This window comes from Diuraphis noxia, unplaced genomic scaffold, assembly GCF_037042655.1.
Source record: "Diuraphis noxia isolate RWA-SAM2 unplaced genomic scaffold, SU_Dnox_SAM2 contig0004, whole genome shotgun sequence".
Lineage (NCBI taxonomy): Eukaryota > Metazoa > Arthropoda > Insecta > Hemiptera > Aphididae > Diuraphis > Diuraphis noxia.
In genome coordinates, this window is record NW_028301714.1 from 72,824,840 (window position 1) to 72,844,234 (window position 19,395).

Here is a 19,395-nt window from a genome sequence, read left to right on the forward strand (position 1 = left end):
CGTCTTCGCTCAAAATCGTTTTTTGTATACAATGATAGGTATAATATCATTGGATTCAAATTTAATTCCATCCATTACAGTAACCTACTGTACAGCAGAGCGACATACACGACTTACCCGCTTTTTTTTTTACTTCTATAAGTACCCATATGAATAAAAGCAATTTAAGGGCCTATTTAAGTGAACAATTCCAATGATTTTAGTACATAAATACGTGCATATTTTGATAATTTATAGTGCATAATATACTTTTGGGCCCTAGACTAATAAGTAATAAAAATATAATATTATAAGGTACATACTATATAATTTAATATAACACATAGATACCTTATTTTATATTAATTGTCGGATGTCAGCAGCCGCGCTATTCGTTGGAAATACAAAATATACGATGACAATACTACGATTTAGAAAATTTTAGTGAAATGTTCCTACGCGAGTGGTTCAAAAATACACTATTTATGCATGATTAAAAAAATATCTGTAGAGACGGATGCCACCAACCGGTGCCAAGGAAAAAAGTAAAAATGACTACGCCTCAGGGGCCACAATAACATTTTACATAACATACCAATATACAATATTATACACTAATTTTACGAGTATACCTGGGTTGATTGACGCTGTGAAATAAGGTATAACTGGTGAGCTCTTATAAAGTCCCACCGCGGTAATAGTCTATACCACATTACCTATGTGGCCATGCGTCTATAATATATTGGACAGACGGACAGACAGCCGACAGGCGACAGCTTTCACGCCAAATGCACATCGCGCGTCACGTGGATAACTACAAGGCTACAACTTTAAAGAATGCTACAGTGCTACATACATATTTATTTACTGTTGTCTACACCTTACAAGTACGTAACATAACAAATTGACGTTTAGCAGATCATGTTTAATTCCGTTAGTTTAAAAATTAGAGTAAATTAACCTAGTATAAAACTTGATGGTAAGAACATCATCTGTGTTTGTAAGTGGGTTTTTACGATAACTTAGTTTTTAAGTGAGTTATGAGCATTTTTAATTTAAGCCTTTTTATATATCTACGCATGAGTTATGTGTAGCAAGTTGCTACAAAATTTAAATATCGTAAAAATGTTTTTAACATCAAGTTTCAATAGTTTCATAACTAATCAATTCACTCTAATATTTAAACTAACGGAGCTAAGTGTGACCTGCTAAACGTAAATTTGATATGTTATGCACTTGTAAGACTGAGACAACAAATGGTTGTGTAGCGTCCTCTTAATAGTTTTTGCGGGGGTAAGAAGCACATAAATTAATATTATAATAAAATAAAAAGGACATCACACTCGCATGTGTTTCTACGGTTGAATACTTAGACTCACATTTTTTTTTAGGGAGGGAGTGAAATTATTGAGGGTTAATATTGCCCCCCTCCAAAAAAAAACATAATAGGTACATCTCATGTAAAATAAATTCTTTAAAATTAAGGGGAGAGGGATAATTAAAGTAATTAAAGGGTAAAATGTAAGAACTTTATTTAATTTATTTTTATTTTTAAAATTAAATGCCAAAACGCACTTGTTGTGAATTACTATAAGTAGAATATAAATAAAAAATGTACAATAATAAAGGTTGCAACAAAAATCAAGTATAATGAAATAGAATAGAAAATATATCACTTATTTACTCAATCTTTCAATGCTAAATTTCAAAAACCACAAAACTTTCAAATTCGCAATTTAGAATTATTATGATTTCTCTATAATGATCTATACGTGCGATAAGAGGATTTTAAAGAGATTAGGTTAGATTTATTTTTATTTTGTACAAACTCAAATCGGCTTATGACCTATACAAGAAAAAAGTGTGGAGATAGCTGAATGCTGATTGATGTAAAAACCAGTATTACATTAAATGAAAAATTAACATTTTAGTACAGCGTTTGTGTGTTTACAAACAAGTCAAAGGTTAGATGAATAGTAGATTCATAGATCTTTAATATAGTGGAGGCACAAAGAAGCAACATTTTGTTGATATTATAATAGAATTATCTGTTTTTTCACGGTGTTTTACAATATTTAAAAAACACTTCTAGCCAAAGAATATGTTGCTAATTTTGAGTTTGATAATAAGTAGTCAAAAAAGAATATTAAAAATATTAAGACCAAAATAATTTATTTTTTTTAATTCTACTAAATTAACTAGACACAATGAATATTTATTAAAGTATGTTAATAATTGGTTTTACTCAAGGTACATCATTATTTTCAAAACAAAATGTAATATGTTTAAAACTGTTTAAAATGAGATTAAACAAACATAATATTTAAATTTAAATATAATAAGCTATTAAAGCCACATAAACAATATCTGCAAAAACATAGTCTCAAATTATACAAGCAACAATAAAATTCTAATTTATATATATAACAGAACATACCAAAAAAAAAAAAAAAAAAAAATGAAATCAATAATAATTATTAAAAAAAAAAAATACTTAAAAAAATGTTCATAACGATAAAAATTGAAATTTATAATGGGACAATACATTATATGAATGTTATCTCTAAACCGAAGGTTTAAGTCTTAATTTTACTTTCTATAAAAATATTAGGTATTCATATTATTATGTTTGTATTTTTATATAAAATGTAGCAATGAAACATAATAAGTACACTTTGAAAAATAAACTGATCAGTGTCCCATTTTAATAACATAACCTGATCAATAAGGTTAAATAATATGTAATATAAATGAAAAAAAATCACCAAAATGAGATTGCTTGTAAACAGTAGAAAATTATCGATAATAATGACTTGTAATAATTTACACATAACTCAATAGTAAATGATTAGATTAAATCACTGGTTTTGAATAAAATTTAAAAATTATAAAATAAAAATGAAAATGACCAAAATGTATTAACATCAGTCTTATTTTGTTTTAATGTTGTCTGCAAGTTAAACAATCAATTTAGTAGGATGGTGAATCATAAAAATGTAAAGTATGTTAATATTGTTTATAATATTACACCCAGTATAAAAGATAATAGAAACAAATAAAGGAATATGTTTACATTAAAATTTCAATGAAAAAATAATTTCAATAAATTAATAGAAAAACACAACGATAAAACAAAAGCAAGATAATATAATGTTAATAAACGGAAAAGTAAAAAATCAATGATACGCATGTTTTGTACCTAAATTAATAACATTAATTAAATACATTCAAATATATTTAATTATTAATTAATGATTAACATTTAAAAAAATATACTCATATAGATATAATATGATTTCATAGACATAGTCAATTATTAGCGTTAGAAAATGTTTGCCAAAAATAAGTAGAAATAGTTGGATATAATGATAATCCCAATAGTTTTGTTTTAGGATTATGCAAGTTCCCATATTATTATTCATTATAAATGTAATAAAATAAGATTTCTAAATAATTATTCTTACCAACTATATAATGGACCATGCATTTTAACATGTTTTACTGTATTAGTATATTAAATTTGACTGTATAAACCATGTATTATGTATAGAATTTATTTTATTAAAATTGCTTACGTTATGAAACAATTTAATTTTAACAAAAGATATAAGATAAATAATAAATAATACATGAGTATGTATAATAGTCAAATTAAAAATAGAAATTAATTTAAACATAAACCATACTAAAACAAAAAATAAATAAATTTGATAATGTAAAATTATCTCAAAACAATTAAATGAAGGTTACATGTAATGTAAAATTATTAGACATTTAAAAAAATATATCACAAACAGACCATGAAAAATATGCTATTATGATAAATGCAGTGATGAAAATCATATGTACAAACAAAATAACTTATTAAGTCTACCACTACCAGTCAGAATTATTTGGCCGCATTAGTAGAAAATTACATTATACAGACAAATTGTTTATCTTCTATCATAGCAGTACAATAATAATTTTTTGAATAAAATAACAATAATAATGAATAGTTAATAGTATGTATTTAATAACATATCTTAAATTCAAAGCTTAATATACTTTAAAAATCTAATATACAATTAGACAATTACTTATCAACCATCATTAAAAAATAATAATAATAACCAACAGTAGAAGTTATAAAATTATTAATAATTAAAAAGAATTAAAATTGTTCAATACATTATAACATAAAATAAGAACAGGAAGTGAAGTCGAATCCATCACCAAAATGCAATTTTAGCCCAAACAAATAATTTACTTGGGGAGCAATATACTATAAATGTTGAAACTAAACATCTGAATACGGAATTTGTATAAAATATTGTAGTTTTAAAATCCGAAATCAATTGTAATTTTTAAAAAATAAAAAATTCATCACAATAGCTGAAACTCATTGTACTATTAAAAAAAACACCATACTGTCACCTGTGCACATTAGACAAGTTGTACCAGCGTGTAGTCTCTGAATTCAGATCAATATCATGGAGTTCTATGATAATGCCACCCAAAAACTCATTTTCTTGTAATGAGTCATGACTCCACACAGTAGCTTGCAAAATTTTATACCTAACCACATCCAATGGCATTCTATACTCTAACTGAAAATATGCAAAATACATTTTTTAATATTAAATAACTACTGGAATAAAATAAGTAACCTAAACATTAAAAAAAAATTAAGTAGACTAAATTTAACATCCAATGGTAAATTTAGAAAAACATAATTTCATATAGTCAATTCACAATTTTAGTGAGTATTAAGCTAAAATAATAGTAACAATTTATTTTTATATCATGATAAATTATAATTAATAAATCAAATGAAAATTTATATAAAACTATAAATCAATTATTGTTGAAATTTCAATATTTTTTGGCAGTTTGTGGAAGTGTTGATTGTGTATACTTTATTAATTTTTCTAAATACCTACTTTTATCTTAGATCTCACTAAATTTAAAAGAAGTAAGGTATGATATTTTTTCTATATTACCCATTGGAGACACTAAGACTAGACATCTTACCATTTCCATGAATGATGGATAGCAATTTTTTTTAACGACTTTTGTTTTGCGTTTAGTGGCTTTGGAGTGATCAGGTAACAAGTATACTTTTACGTATGTCGATGGTTCCTGATTTCCTGCTATGCGTGGCAAGTCTTTGGCATGATGTACCATAATCTAAGTAAAAGCAATACATTATTTTTAGTTAAAAATGGGTATTAATATTATAGTTTTAATATAGTAGAATTTACAAAATAATTTACTCTCACTTGACATAAGTGCAAACCTAATTGTACAAAATTTTCACAGAGTACAACAATTAAAATAGCTAGGTGTCCCTCTTAACTCAGGACAATGACTTAAAGGTACAATTGCCAAACAATTGCTATTTTGGTATGGGAAATCTACAAAAATCTAAATCGATACCTCTAAATTTGAAAATTTAAATGTACATGACATTAATATGCCCCATCATCTTATATGGATCAGAAACTTGTACACCAAGAAAGATAGAGGAAATACGATTAGACACATTTAAAAGAAAAGTCCTAACACAAATCTATGGTCCCTATTTCGACTCAAGAACCAGAGAATGGAGAATTCGAACCAATGAGGAACTTTTGAACATGTTCCAAAGACCATGTTTATCAAGGGAAGTCGCAAAAAGAAGACTGATATGGACCAGATACGTCTGGAGAAAAAAAGGACACAATGATAAATTCAGTAATTAAAGAGGAACGGGAAGGAAAAAGACCATTAGGCAGACCAAAACTTAGATGGGAAGACTGTGTGAAGGGAAAAGTTAAGGAAGTAAACTCAGGAACAAATTGAAGAGAAGTGGCAGAAAATAGGGAGAGATGGCGGGAAATTTATTGTACGGGATGATCTTAAAGGCCGGAAAAACCCCCTCAAAAACAAAAATAATATATATATATATATATATATATATATATATATATATAATATATATATTATAAATATTATTACTCACCATGAATGCTCCACGCTGATAATGTAATGTCAATTTTAATTGACCTAATATACGATTTTCTCTGACATAACCTTGTTGCTTTGGTTCTACAAATACAATAATTATTAATAGACAATAAATTATAATCAGATAATTTGTTGCCAACAATCTTAATTCTTCAATTAACTTAAGAGGACGTCGCACTCGCATATGTTTTCTCTGTCTTATATGCATACGATATAGCAAATTGTACGCTCAGCAAAACACGTGTAGCTCCGTTAGTTTAAAAATTATAGTGAATTTACCTCTTATAAAATCTACAAGGCAAGATTATTATCTAGACAACCTCATAAGCTTTTTGTTATATTTTAATTTTAAAGCGAGTTAAGACTATTTCAAGATGTACAAACAATTTACAATGTTAAAATGCTCATAACTCACTTTAAAATAAAAATATAATAAAAAGCCTATGAGGTTGTCTAGATAACAATCTTGCCTTTAGATTTTATAAGAGGTAAATTAACTCCAATTCTTAAACTAACGGAGCTACACGTGTTCTGCTGAGCGTACAATTTGATATGTCGTACGCATGTAAGACGGAGACAACATATGGGGGTGAGACGTCCACTTAAGTCATAAAATAGAATAAACTTTATCTAAAATCTTTTACTTCTTTATGTATTCCATTATTATGATGAAATCAAGATATTTACCTTTTAGTTTAGTATCTTCGATACTAGCTTCTTGCTGGTCTCTTAGAAGAGGATGGAAAAAAGTATATACTAAATCTGAATGGCTTACTTCAGGTGCCATTTGAAATAATGTATTCAAAAAATTTTGTATTTCCACGCGTCTTTTCTCTGCTACTTGCTTAATATGTGATCGTCCCATATGAATACTAGTGTTCAATAAACTATAAAAAGACCATTGATTTATTATGTTATGCTACATTGAAAATGTAATATTCAATGTCATAATAAATAAATTCACCTTAAAAATTTTGCTAATGGAAATAATAGTAGTAGTTTTTGTTGGAATTCAGATAATTCTTTATAAGACCTAAACAGATATGAAGGATCCCTTTGGTTTTCCCGAAAAACTTTTAAAATATACACATAATATTTTTCAGGATCATATCGCTTTTGGCATCCATACACTTCAACACAAACAATCTTTCCTTCTTGTGCCATCCTATGGCAATCATAAAACCATAACATTGATCAAATATAAGCTTTTAAAAGCTTAAATATTAACCAATAAAATTACTTACGTGTACACTTTTGGAACAAAACTTAACAATTCGGTACCATTTTGTTCATTATTAAATCTCATTTGAGCCAAGTTATGTAAGAAGAAATTAAACTGAGTAAAACGAGATTTTATTGAATTTTCAATCATTCGAGCAAAAGAAGCGGCTGCTTCTGGATTAGACAGTTCTGGGAGAAGAGCTTTCTGTACATAATTCACAGCATCCATTGTAACCCCAGGTATCCCAGATGATGCCATCTATAAAATGTTGAATTATAATTTATCGCTTTAATTTTTATTAATTATTTGTTGTCAATACTCAATAGAATAATAATATATTACCAATCCAAATAAATTCAACAGTAAATTTCCATGTTTGCGAACAATATTAAATGCCTGAACGCATGTATCGACAAAATGTTGAAACTTTGTAGATGGTTTATCGCCACCATTTATCACATATACCATATCAGAAGTCAAAACAAACGGGGTGCGATCTCTGTAAAAAAAAAATTATAAATAGAAAAAAAAATGCAAATGTATACATAAATATAAAATATATATAATAAAACCTTTTGAAGTTCCCAAATGTTTGTGCATCTCCTAAAAATTTGCCAAAATCAATGTGAAACAGATGCCCAGTAGTCTTCATCATTATGTTATCATTGTGACGATCACATATTCCAAGAATATATGTAGCAACACTATATCCAGCACATGATGCTAAGACATGTAATAACTAGTTAATAAATTTTAAATAATGACCAACTTTATTATGCTTTTTACCTGTAAAATTTGCAACTGCTCTTTCGTATTCCAGAGCAGATGGATTGTGTTTAGCCAACCATTCAGCTATAGGTCTATCTTTAAATGAACCAGTTAATCCTAATTCAATTTGTATTTTTCTTAAAGTTTCTGCATTTGTGACCATTTCAATCATACCTGAAATTTTAATAGAAGTAATTGTAAAATAATAAAACATCAAAAAAATTATTTTTTAAACATAATAATCATATAGTTGTAATACCTCTCTTTTCACCAGTTGGAACACAAGCAAATGTTACCATTTTTAGGTCCAGCCCTTCTTTTAGCCATAATTTGTCCATTAACCTTATAATCTGAATGGTTAACATATCTTGTTGTAGATCATCGCCTACCTGTAAAAAAAATAGTAAATAATATTACCATGTAGATAACATATTATATTGCATTGATATAATTAAATATAGTATACTCTATTCGGAATGATATCGTACCTCGGCGGCCGACTTCTGCGCATGGGCGTGGCTTCGTTCCGCAGTGATAGTCTGAAATAAATCTAATCTGGGGGAAGCGTCTGACCCTTTGCAGACCAAAAACTGGTTGACGCCAAGGTATGATCTCATTCCGAATAGAGTATAGGTTCTACTATATTTAAGTAGGACAAGAAGAAACAAATAACAATAAGAAACCAATTTTTGATTTTTGTGAGCAAAACATACACAAGCCAAATTTTGTACATAAAATTAAAATAGTAGGCATAGCAATAGACATTTTATCCATAAGTAATTTTATCACAATGTAGTTTATATATATATATTATATATATAATATATACTAGGGAATAGTAAGCGGGTGGCTGTATTACTTGACCCAGGCTCAAAATGTATCTTATTTCAGTTTTGCTTCAGTTGAAATGAATATTAAAACACAATCACAAAAGTTAATATTTATGAATTTATTTAAAAAAAAACCAAAGACAGTTTCAACTAATACTTAAGAGGACGCTACACCCGCATGTGTTGTCTCCGTCTTACAAGTGCGTAACATTGCAAAAACTGTTTCGCACGGGAAAGAACCAAGAAAGCTACAGTTATAACTCAGAAACGGAATTTTCACCACATAAAAAGAAGAATTTTGTCACGGCAATAGCGTTTTTATTTTTTCGATAACAGAACTACAAAAAAAAGTTATTCATGCTTAAAAAACATAAAATTAATGTATTATAAAACAATAAGAATTTTTTTTGTATAAGTGATATCGAAAAAATAAAAACGATATTGCACAGACAAAATTCTCCTTTTTATGTGGTGAAAATTTTGTTTCTTAGTTATAACTGTAGCTTTCTCGGTTCTTTCCCGCGCGAAACAGTTTCTGCAATGTTACGCCCTTGTAAGACGGAGACAACACATACGGGTGTAGCATCCTCTTAAATCCAATGTTAATCTAATGTAATAAACATTAGAATTCGTTTTAATGAGTTAACATCAAAGATAATATGTAAAAGTAATAAATTAAATTTTGTTCGTAAATATTTTATTTTAAGATTTCTTTAGAAAAAATACATTTGTAGACTTTTGAATATGCTATATTTATACAAATTATAATGAGTAGTAATATATTAAGTAGACAAAAAGATACCTAATAGCAACCTATAAGTGTAAAGTTAATAAGCTATAATAATCTTCAGTCTCAAATATTTCATTGATATAACTTTTATTAATTATTGAAAACAATTCTATATTTTATAAATCTATAATGTATAAAGAAACAAAGAAACAAAGAAATAATATATATACGAGTAAATGTATAGAAAATAAATATACATGTCTAAATTATGGTAAAACATTTGGTACAGCCTATAGGCAGGGCCTCCACAGGTGGATTGTTGGAGTTGGAGTTCAGGGACTTAACCATTTTAGAGGCCCATAGAAGTGAATTTGTTAGAGATTTTAAAATTTAGATGGAATACTTATTTTATAGAGCCCGCAAAAGCATTTAGTATAGTGGTCTAAAATTTGATGATGTGGGTTTGCCTATAGATCTTTGAACATATATTATGGATGCAGCCACAGCGTATTACACCAATACAAAAGAATGAAGCCAATATTAGCGATGAGTCATTGAATTAAGTGTTCAATATGTTCATGCGCAATATAATTTGTCCCTTATTTACCCATATGTTATATTGTTATATTTTGACCTTGGATACAGCCTATGGATAATTATACGTCGTAATAAATCGCACATACGCATATCGAACAGGTTAGGTACCTAACCTCGCTAATATCCGCTTCAAAATAATACGCTGTAACTCCATCCATAGTTAATTATCTAAGCTAAAGAGTTATCTTATGAACAATGGTAGATAAACTATAGATATCCAAAAGTGATAAAAATGAGATTGGTAAATCTACCTAGTGGATTTCCATTTTATTTTAATATTTTGAATTGACAATTTTAGTTAAATAGATATAAGAAATAAAAATGAAATACAATATTGCACAAGAAAATTAATTATATATTTCAATAATTTGCATTTTAGACTTTTTGTCCAACTTTTTTGAAAATTGTTGTTTTGTTAGACTTTTAATGTATTTGACTTTATATCCAGCATTGTATTAAATCATATTATATTGATATATTGTATCTTTTAGTTATTAACAAAAAGTTAGAAATTTCTATAATTTGATTTTGATTAATTCTATATTTCTATTAAATAGTAAATGCTATCTATATAATATATTTATACATTATTTAATTATGATTTTATTAATATTGGAGAAGATTCTTACCTTAAAAATAGCCGAAATTGAAACATTTGGTTCCAAGCAATTAAAATTGATTTTTAGTGGTAAAGTATTGGAAGGAAAATAATAACATGATTTTATTTGAATGCCACACACTTGCATACTTGGACTAAGTGGTAGACAAGTAGGAATATCCCTTAAACTTTGGTCAATATTAGTTAAATCTTGGATCAGTACTTTAAGTCTGTGAGATTCTTTGCTGACTTTAACATTTTCTGCAGTGTCATATAATTCCTGCAAACAAAAAGATAAGTATTTAAGATATTCATTATAATAATAAGTTTTATAATTCATTTATACCTTCATTAAAAGCTGTTGAGACAAAAAACACTTTCTAAGTGCTTCACCACAAGTTGCAATTAATGCCCTCAACAACAATTGCAATCTTCTATAATAACGTGACTCGCTCACTGTTTTATCATCAGGACTATGAATGTCGTAAGAATTCTAAGTTATCAAAATATATAATTTAAATTTTTAAACATATTTTATTTAAAACTTGAATTTGATGTACTAGCAGAAATAATTAACAGTACAATGTACAAAAAATAAAAATTTAATTTTCATTTAAAACAAACCTGAGGTGATTGTCCAGGAAGTGGCTGAATGAGAAACCAATAAAGATTGTGTGCAATAGTAGGTGATGACAGAGCTTTTTCTAATAAAAACTCAGCCAATGGAGAATTATCATATGTTTCATGCTTTATGGCCTGAACCAGTTCAGGAAGAAAATCAATTAGTTGATCATTACTCAGTAATCGTATTCGCTTAACAGCCAAACGACGTACTTCATTGTCAGGAAAACTAAATGGAATTAGAAAATATATTTTAATAAATCAACAATTTTGATTATTCTTTAATACTAACCATGGTAAGAATAACTGTAATGCATCTAAAGGTTCAATGGGTGACCAAGAATTGAGCATTGAATGTAGATCGGCCAAACATGCATAGTCCCAACTATGAGCAGCCAACAATACCTTAGGTAAGGCAATAGGTTTTGATAAAAGATAGTATCTCTTTTCCCACAAAACTTCCCTATCCTCCGACAAAGGTCTATAGATAATAATAAACATAATAAATTATTTATTATTATCATTTTTAAACCATAGTAATCTTAATTTATGTAAAATAATTTAAACAAATTACCTAGTAAAAGTATCTTGATAAATTATATGCAATAATTGTTCTTGAGTATTTAAATCTAAACTTGTAAAATCAAAACTTTCACTATTAATTATACGATTATCTTTAAATTCTGGAGGAAATAATATTTTAAAGTCAAACTCTTGAATTTCAATACCTAGAAAGAGAGGAATTATATCACTGAATTCTATTAGATAATAATGTAGTTTTTGAAGTATCTATACGTACTGAGAACCGGGTGTGAATGACTGTATGGGTGTGTACCAGGTGCTGGTGCTGGACCAAGACGTTTATCAGCACATGGAGGCCAAAGTGATAACAAATGTTTTCCTTGAGAAAACTCTCTAAAATATATTTGACAATTACATACTTAGATTTTTATACTACATGATTAATTAAATAACCGACCCTTCAACATTGAAAAACTGTATGGAACCCCATCCAAGTTCTGTTTGAGAAACTGTAGCTGATGTATCTTGTACTTCTGTATTAAATGTTCTGCCATAAACGACTAAAACCAATCGGCTCTCTCTTGGTAACAAACATAAACTCATATTTTCAAATTCCAGCCTAAAAATCAATTATACTTGCAATTTTTTAAAATAAAACAGCAATAATTATTTTTTAAATAAAATTTACCATGACTCAAAAACTACACGTTTATAAATTGAATGTTCAGCTATAACAGCTTTAGAAAGCACAGTGTTACCAATTGGTCTAGTACCGTGATATATTTGAGCAGCAATTAAATATTCATCATGACTCCATGAAGAAAATAATCGATGCAAACAGCTAGCATATATCAAAACATTATCTGGTATTTTTGAAGAAAATTTTGATCCTGTAAAATATAAATGTAATAAATTATCATTTTGTGTTTGCATAATTGTATTTCTATAATTAGCTATAATTGTTATACAAAAACCTAATAAAATAAAAATAATAATTTTAATCAACTTAGAATGACTACCAAACCATCAGGTTAGATTTATATTATACCTGTTAATTGTGAAGAATTAAAATTTAACTGAAAATCAACTTTGAAAGCTTTACAATAATTTTCAATTAATGTTTGCACGTTTTCTTTAATTTTTAAGCACACATCAGTAATATGATCTAATTTTTCAGTCTCATTGAATTTCAACCTCACAACTGAATAATCTGAACCATCATCAGAGATCACTTCAGTTCGAGAACCATACACATCCTAATAAAAAACGAAAATTTATAAGTATGTTATATTAAACAACTTATAGGTTTTTTATTTAATATCAAGTACCTGTATGACATTTGAAATTTCATTACACGAGGTAACAAAGTTATTTAATGTCAAAGTAATGTCCATTGGTTCAATATTTCCTAAGAAAGCAATCAATGCTTTCACAGCTTGTTGAACACCAGTAGCTTGTAAAGGTGTTTTAGTTCGCTTTTTAAAAAGAGAAACAGTATGGTCTTGAATTTTAAGCATTTCACCATCAAGCGTATCTAAAATTTAATGAATAATTAAATTAAATGTAAATTTGTAGTATTTTATCTAAGTATGATGGTTTTTAGTTTTTACCAAGAAGAATTTTCAATGTATCATGTGTGATCGGTTGAGATGGTTCATTGGGACACAAATCACTCAACTCTAATTCATTATCACGAACGTCGTCTTGAGCCTAAATGCAATGGAATAAAATATATAGTTTAAAGAATGTGTTTTTTACAAACAGTCTAGACAATTTTACCTGTCGAGCATAAATACGAACAACATCGTCCTTATGGAGAAGAGCAAGTTCAACATCTTTGTCAAGTTTAATACACTCATGAACACATTCAAAATTAATGACTGGAGTATTCATTGGCAGCATATATTCAGAAAACTGTTTTACTTTTAGAAAATAATCACTAGGATGTGCATCTTCCAGATCTAATTCACAAATCACATGTGATATGACGTGTTCAACACTACTCCCAACTAACCAAAAACAAATACAAAGTTATCCATAGTTTAGGTAAAATATGCAATTATATAGATGAAAAATGTAAGAAGCATACCATCACAAGTAAATATAATTGGTGTTTTCCTAGTTGGTTCGCAGTGAACTATAAATTTAGTACTTGTGTTTTGATGCAGATTGTTTTCAAATTTTGAACACACTACTATCCCTTCATTTGTGCTTAGATCAGAATAAATAAATGTTCCTTGAATTTAAAACATATAAGAATTTCAATTATTTACAAATTATATTCATGCTAAATCATGATTAAGTAATAAAATGTACGCACTTCTAACTTTCTTGACCATTGTATGAAATGCTACAATGTCAGGATCATAAAACACAGATGGTCTTTTTACTAGACCAACATTTTCATATGATAAACTTTTGCATGCCTAAAATATATTTAACATACAATTAAATTAAAAAAATATATTAAAACTAAAATAAACGTTAATAAGTATTTACTTTTGATTCTTTTGGAGTCAAAGAACTCCTAGGTGGTAATGGCGGAGGTGAATTTATGGGTGTCTTTATAACAGCGGCATAAATTGGGTCTGATAATTGAGACGATATTGATGGAGAATACATGTAATCAAACGGGTCATATGTGGCATATAACGACTCGTTTTTATCTTCAATAAAATTTAAAATATTAATATTAATAAATAATTATACGTCTGAAATATTTAAATAATAATACCTTGGTCAAATTCAGCAGAAGAACTTATATGTGATTGTCCGAAGAGAAGTGGATCAAAATCTTCAAGAACACTTGTCCTAACATTTGAACATTTTTCCTTAGGATTTTCAATACTATCAAAAAAGTTTAAATCAATGAGATTATTGTTGTTTTGTTTTTTTATGACACTTGGAACAAAAATGTCTGGTTTTATCCCAACTAGTGAATTCTGTGTTTGTATATTATTTGTGCTACTTGTTAATTGTTGAGTTTGAGTTACACTACTTGTAGACCAGCTACTGATAGTTTGCCCTTGCCAGAAGGTTTGAGGAGGAACTGTCATTTGGTGACCAGTAGGATATCCAGTAAAATTGTTTGAAGAGAAATAACCTTGGTATAATACATCTAAGTTTTGTTTAAGATCATGTGACCCACTAAATTGATTTTGGTTTAAATTAACATTTGGCGTGTTTGCAGTAACACATAGATTCTGGAATGTTGAGTTATTATCACTTGTGTGAGGCTTTTTATTCCTATAACACAAAAGAGTTAGTCAGCAATAAACAGATTTCTTTTATATCCACTATGGTTTATAATTACATTATTACAGACTAAATCAGAATGTATTTATTCCATAGTAGCGGCGAGATTCATACCACATTATCACACCTCAAGCTATTCTCAAATATCTGTCCAGTAATTCATCATTTTTGTATTGTTTGAACACAAAGGATTAAATAGAGAAGAACAAAAAGAAAATCAATTAACATTAGGCTGTACAAAAGTATTATCTAGATAAATTAGTTGGAAAAATGAAGATACAAATAGGATTTTTTGGATGTTCAAAACCAACCATTATGTAATCAGAAATTAATTAATAATTTTAATAGCATAGAATAACGAGGTGTAGACATTTTGTGATTTCTCAAACCGCACTAAAATATTTTTAATTTAATATTCATCATATTCAAATTCAATTTACAAAGATAACTATAAAAATATTCAGTAATTTTTTACCCATCTAAAAAATTAAATGGTTCCAAATTGTTCATGAGATCATTAATTGGTGGTGAGTCAAGGCTAAATAAATCTTTGATTGAATCATTAGTACTACTTTTTGGAATGACTGTAGTATTTCGGCGTGGAGGTGGTTTTATACGTGGTAATAATGGTTCACCTGTAGAATTGAAAAATTAAAATTAATCACACTTTAATAACTTGCATAAAAATAAAATGATTGAGCCAGAGCAATTGTAGTACCTGTGTTGAATGAGCCCGGTCTGGGCCGTGATCTAGATAAGTCATTAGAGTTAACTGTTTTTTCTAAAAATCAAATTAATTAAAAATTAATTTTCAATATATCATTAATGAAAAGTGTCATGTGTTATTGATTTTTTTCTAAACTCATATTTATTTTTAACTGTTGTATAATTTTTAGAGTTAGCGCTATAAAATTAATAGCTTATTAAAAATAATTACTCTAATCTGTATAAAATATACCAAATAGAATGTCATAATTAATATTAATAATAATATTAATTACTATGATAACTTCACACTTATCAAACTAAAATGAATGTATTTCAAAATTACCAGAATTTTTTTTTAATATTTTCAGCAAAATATTCTGCTTAAACATTTTTAATTAAAAAAATATATGATTAAAATAGTTATTATTGGTAGACAAACCTATAAGAGACATTGAACGTGTCTGAATTGTAGATGTTGATACTGCAGATTTTTCATTACATGTCGAAGATTCAGATTTCAACTTTTGATTTCGAAATTCTTCAAGAGCCAAAGTTTCCAAACTTAGAGCTTGGGCTTTTTCAAGATCTTCTTGGTACCTTCTGTCATAATCTGGTTTATCTGTAGACTTCATGTTGTGAAGTTTAAAACACTAAAATTTAGAAAATAACAAAGACAAATATTTAATGAAATAATACATGAATTATTATATAAATTACAATAACATGGTACTACGGCTACACAAATGATTGATTTCAAGAGACTATTATCCAAGCTATTTTCCCAAAAATACTTAGCAGTACTTTTAAATGTAAACAAGAATAGATCAGATTATAATTTTAAACTCAACCTGCTGCAATGAATTTCAAAATAAAACATACAAAATTGAGTAATATTATAGTTATTAAACTTAACTTCATAGTAAAATTAACACAAGTAGAACAGATAATTAAAAATTGTTTATGGTTGTCAGAGTACAATATATACTTTTTTAATATATATAAAATATGTCATTAAAAATAAGGTCCCAGTGCAAAAATCCATAAACTTTATTAACACAGCTGTGAATGCAGACATATTGTATGTAATTTATTAAATATTAAATATGATACATAACTTAAAGGAACAAATTTACCATATTTGAATAGATGGTTGCAAAATTGAATGAAAAATGATGCACCAAGAAAAAATTTTTAAAACATAACTTTTATTTTTATATTTTATAGGTCATACATTAAATTACTAGACTATGAAATTAAAATTAACCTTAATTTATAATTAGATACTAAATTCTATCATAGGTAACCTAAAATATGTAGAAACCCCATACTATAATTAGTTACCAAATAGTTCCTAATAGCTCATAACCACCAAATTCATTCTATGATTATGATAGAAGGATACTCAGCTGTTTAAATCAGATTTTAAATTATTGAAGGTAATAAACTGATTGCGCAATTTTTGTTATTTAGATTCTAAACAATCTAAGCCAATGCCAAAATAATTAACTATATCCTACCAAGAACCAAATATGAATAATTAACAGCTAAATTATAAAAAAAAAAAACAGAATTAGATACATATAACAGAATAATTGTTCAACATTAGCCAGCAAATATTTTTAAATTTAACTTTAGTTTTTCAGACATTAGGACATTTTCTTTGATTTTAAATAATTTTAAATTTCTTTTTATTTACTATAATGAGTATTTAGAATTAATATTTCATAAATGACCGCTTATGATTTTAGTTTAATATTCCAAGATGGAATATTGTTTTAAAAATATTAATGTAACATAATTAATGTAAATATAAAATATTGAACCAATAGTGAATCATTTACATACACAATACACTAAAGATTAGATAGTTGAATAATGTACCAAATTAAGTTGTATTAGTATAAAAAATATTAAGAAACAATAACAATTTATCAAAATTAGTTTTTCTTTCAAAATTATTTACAAATTCTTCTCATGTATAATCAATAATAACTATATCAGTAAGAAGAATATTATTGTAATAGACTTCAATATAAGAATATTGATCAATAACTCACTGTAATTATAGGTATTTGAGTAATTCAAACATTTTATTAGATTACAATATTCAGCTGATTAATATTCTTATTTTCATTAATCAACCATCAAAGTAAATTTAACATATAAATGCCTAACAAAATAAAAAATAATCTAATTCTTCACAGCATGTTATATCAGTAGTATTCATATTCATAATTTAATTCCAATGATAGTGAGAAAATTCAGAAAAATGTATAGTTATTTTTTTTTAATTTACGTAATTACTACAATTTAACTACATAACAATTAAGTCAATATTAGCATAGGCAAAAGGGTAACACTTAACCAGTAAAACTAATAGTTAAATATTTGATCATATTAAAACATTGGTAATTATTTAGTAATAATAAATTGGTATGCGTAATGTGTACAATTAAAAGAAAATATATATAGCAGTGGCGCAACCAAGGGGGGTGTTTTGGGTATCTGGAACCCCCCTTGAACCATATAATAGGAAATTTATACTTAATTATATTCAATAACCATTGAAAAAAAATGATCAATCTTTTTTTTAATCTAAATCTAGTGTTATAATTTATAACTGATAAATGATACTATGTATTCAGAAATAATTATGGTGGTGGTTTGATTCAAATTGTTTGAATAAAATAATATAATAGATAAATATTTAATAGTAGTCATGACGACTGTCACTTATACATATAGTATACTAACAAATTTGGAAATGAATTGGGGAAATACTGTATACGCTACTGGCGGACACCCCCCTTGAAAAAATCATAGTTGCGCCACTGATCTATAGTCTATAGGTACCTAGTACCTACCAGTGTTTCTAATTAAAATTTTTTTTGTTTTTGATTTTTAATCAACAATATTACAGTTAAAGCCAAGGAATTATGTACTACCTACCACAATTTCTACAAGTTCTTCCAACAAAGTAAAAGAAAAGAAAAAAGTGCAAATATAAATATATTATTCAAAAACATTTGTATTTTTTATTTACAATGAATATGAATGGATTAATTAAAGAAAGAATATAAAGCCATTAAATAATACACCATGGTGTATTAAAGACGGCATTTTATTTTGAAGTGCAGAACATTGATGTGTAAGTACTTGGAAACATATAATTATGTCGAAAACAATGTTTTAGATATAAATGATGAGCATAAAAAATAATCAAGTGGTAAGCACAATGTGAGGTCTTCACTTACTTTTTCTGTTTAAAAAATATGTGCGGACAGCGAATATGACGTGGTTGTGTGTTCGGTCAATTCTACTAAACAATTAGACAGTGAAAATCATGATTGCTCAACGTCCAATACGCAAATCGATGCCAATAAAATACAAGCGTTTCGTAGTAAATTTGTAATAATTAATAACAATAAAAAAAGGAAAAAAATATCTCAACACTAAAAAATAAAAAAAATTTAACACGAAAATACCTATATTTGAGTATATTTAATATTATCAATATAATTTATTATTATGTTCGTGAATAATTGTTATCATTGTAGTAGTTGCTGAAGTGAGTAAC

At 27.2% G+C, this 19,395-nt stretch overlaps 1 protein-coding gene across 1 annotated transcript; it reads right to left on the reverse strand.

Annotated features, from left to right (window-relative positions):
• Nucleotides 1–2,132: 2,132 nt before the first annotated feature.
• On the reverse strand, nucleotides 2,133–19,313 carry Pi3K68D (phosphatidylinositol-4-phosphate 3-kinase catalytic subunit Pi3K68D). The gene is made up of 30 exons (XM_015515592.2): nucleotides 19,073–19,313; nucleotides 16,258–16,468; nucleotides 15,829–15,891; nucleotides 15,586–15,745; nucleotides 14,590–15,101; nucleotides 14,355–14,521; nucleotides 14,176–14,281; nucleotides 13,945–14,091; nucleotides 13,635–13,864; nucleotides 13,466–13,565; nucleotides 13,184–13,389; nucleotides 12,904–13,111; nucleotides 12,544–12,745; nucleotides 12,313–12,474; nucleotides 12,133–12,248; nucleotides 11,908–12,061; nucleotides 11,626–11,814; nucleotides 11,337–11,562; nucleotides 11,059–11,205; nucleotides 10,744–10,992; nucleotides 8,217–8,346; nucleotides 7,976–8,131; nucleotides 7,762–7,912; nucleotides 7,532–7,688; nucleotides 7,212–7,447; nucleotides 6,932–7,132; nucleotides 6,655–6,854; nucleotides 5,963–6,048; nucleotides 4,993–5,148; nucleotides 2,133–4,568 (listed from the first exon to the last, which is right to left on the reverse strand). The coding sequence occupies exons 2-30, from the start codon at nucleotides 16,448–16,450 to the stop codon at nucleotides 4,392–4,394; spliced, it is 5,187 nt and encodes a 1,728-aa protein (XP_015371078.2). The 5' UTR covers nucleotides 16,451–16,468; nucleotides 19,073–19,313; the 3' UTR covers nucleotides 2,133–4,391.
• Nucleotides 19,314–19,395: the final 82 nt, after the last annotated feature.

Excerpts from the sequence above, each read along its gene's own strand:
- Pi3K68D (XM_015515592.2), bottom strand. The coding sequence starts at position 16,450 with ATGAAGTCTACAGATAAACCAGATTATGACAGAAGGTACCAAGAAGAT. Across the intron at positions 13,865-13,944 it reads AATTATATTTACTTGTGATG|TTGGGAGTAGTGTTGAACAC; the intron begins GTATGCTTCTTA and ends GTTTTTGGTTAG. Across the intron at positions 13,390-13,465 it reads TACATTGAAAATTCTTCTTG|ATACGCTTGATGGTGAAATG; the intron begins GTAAAAACTAAA and ends ATTAAATTTTAG.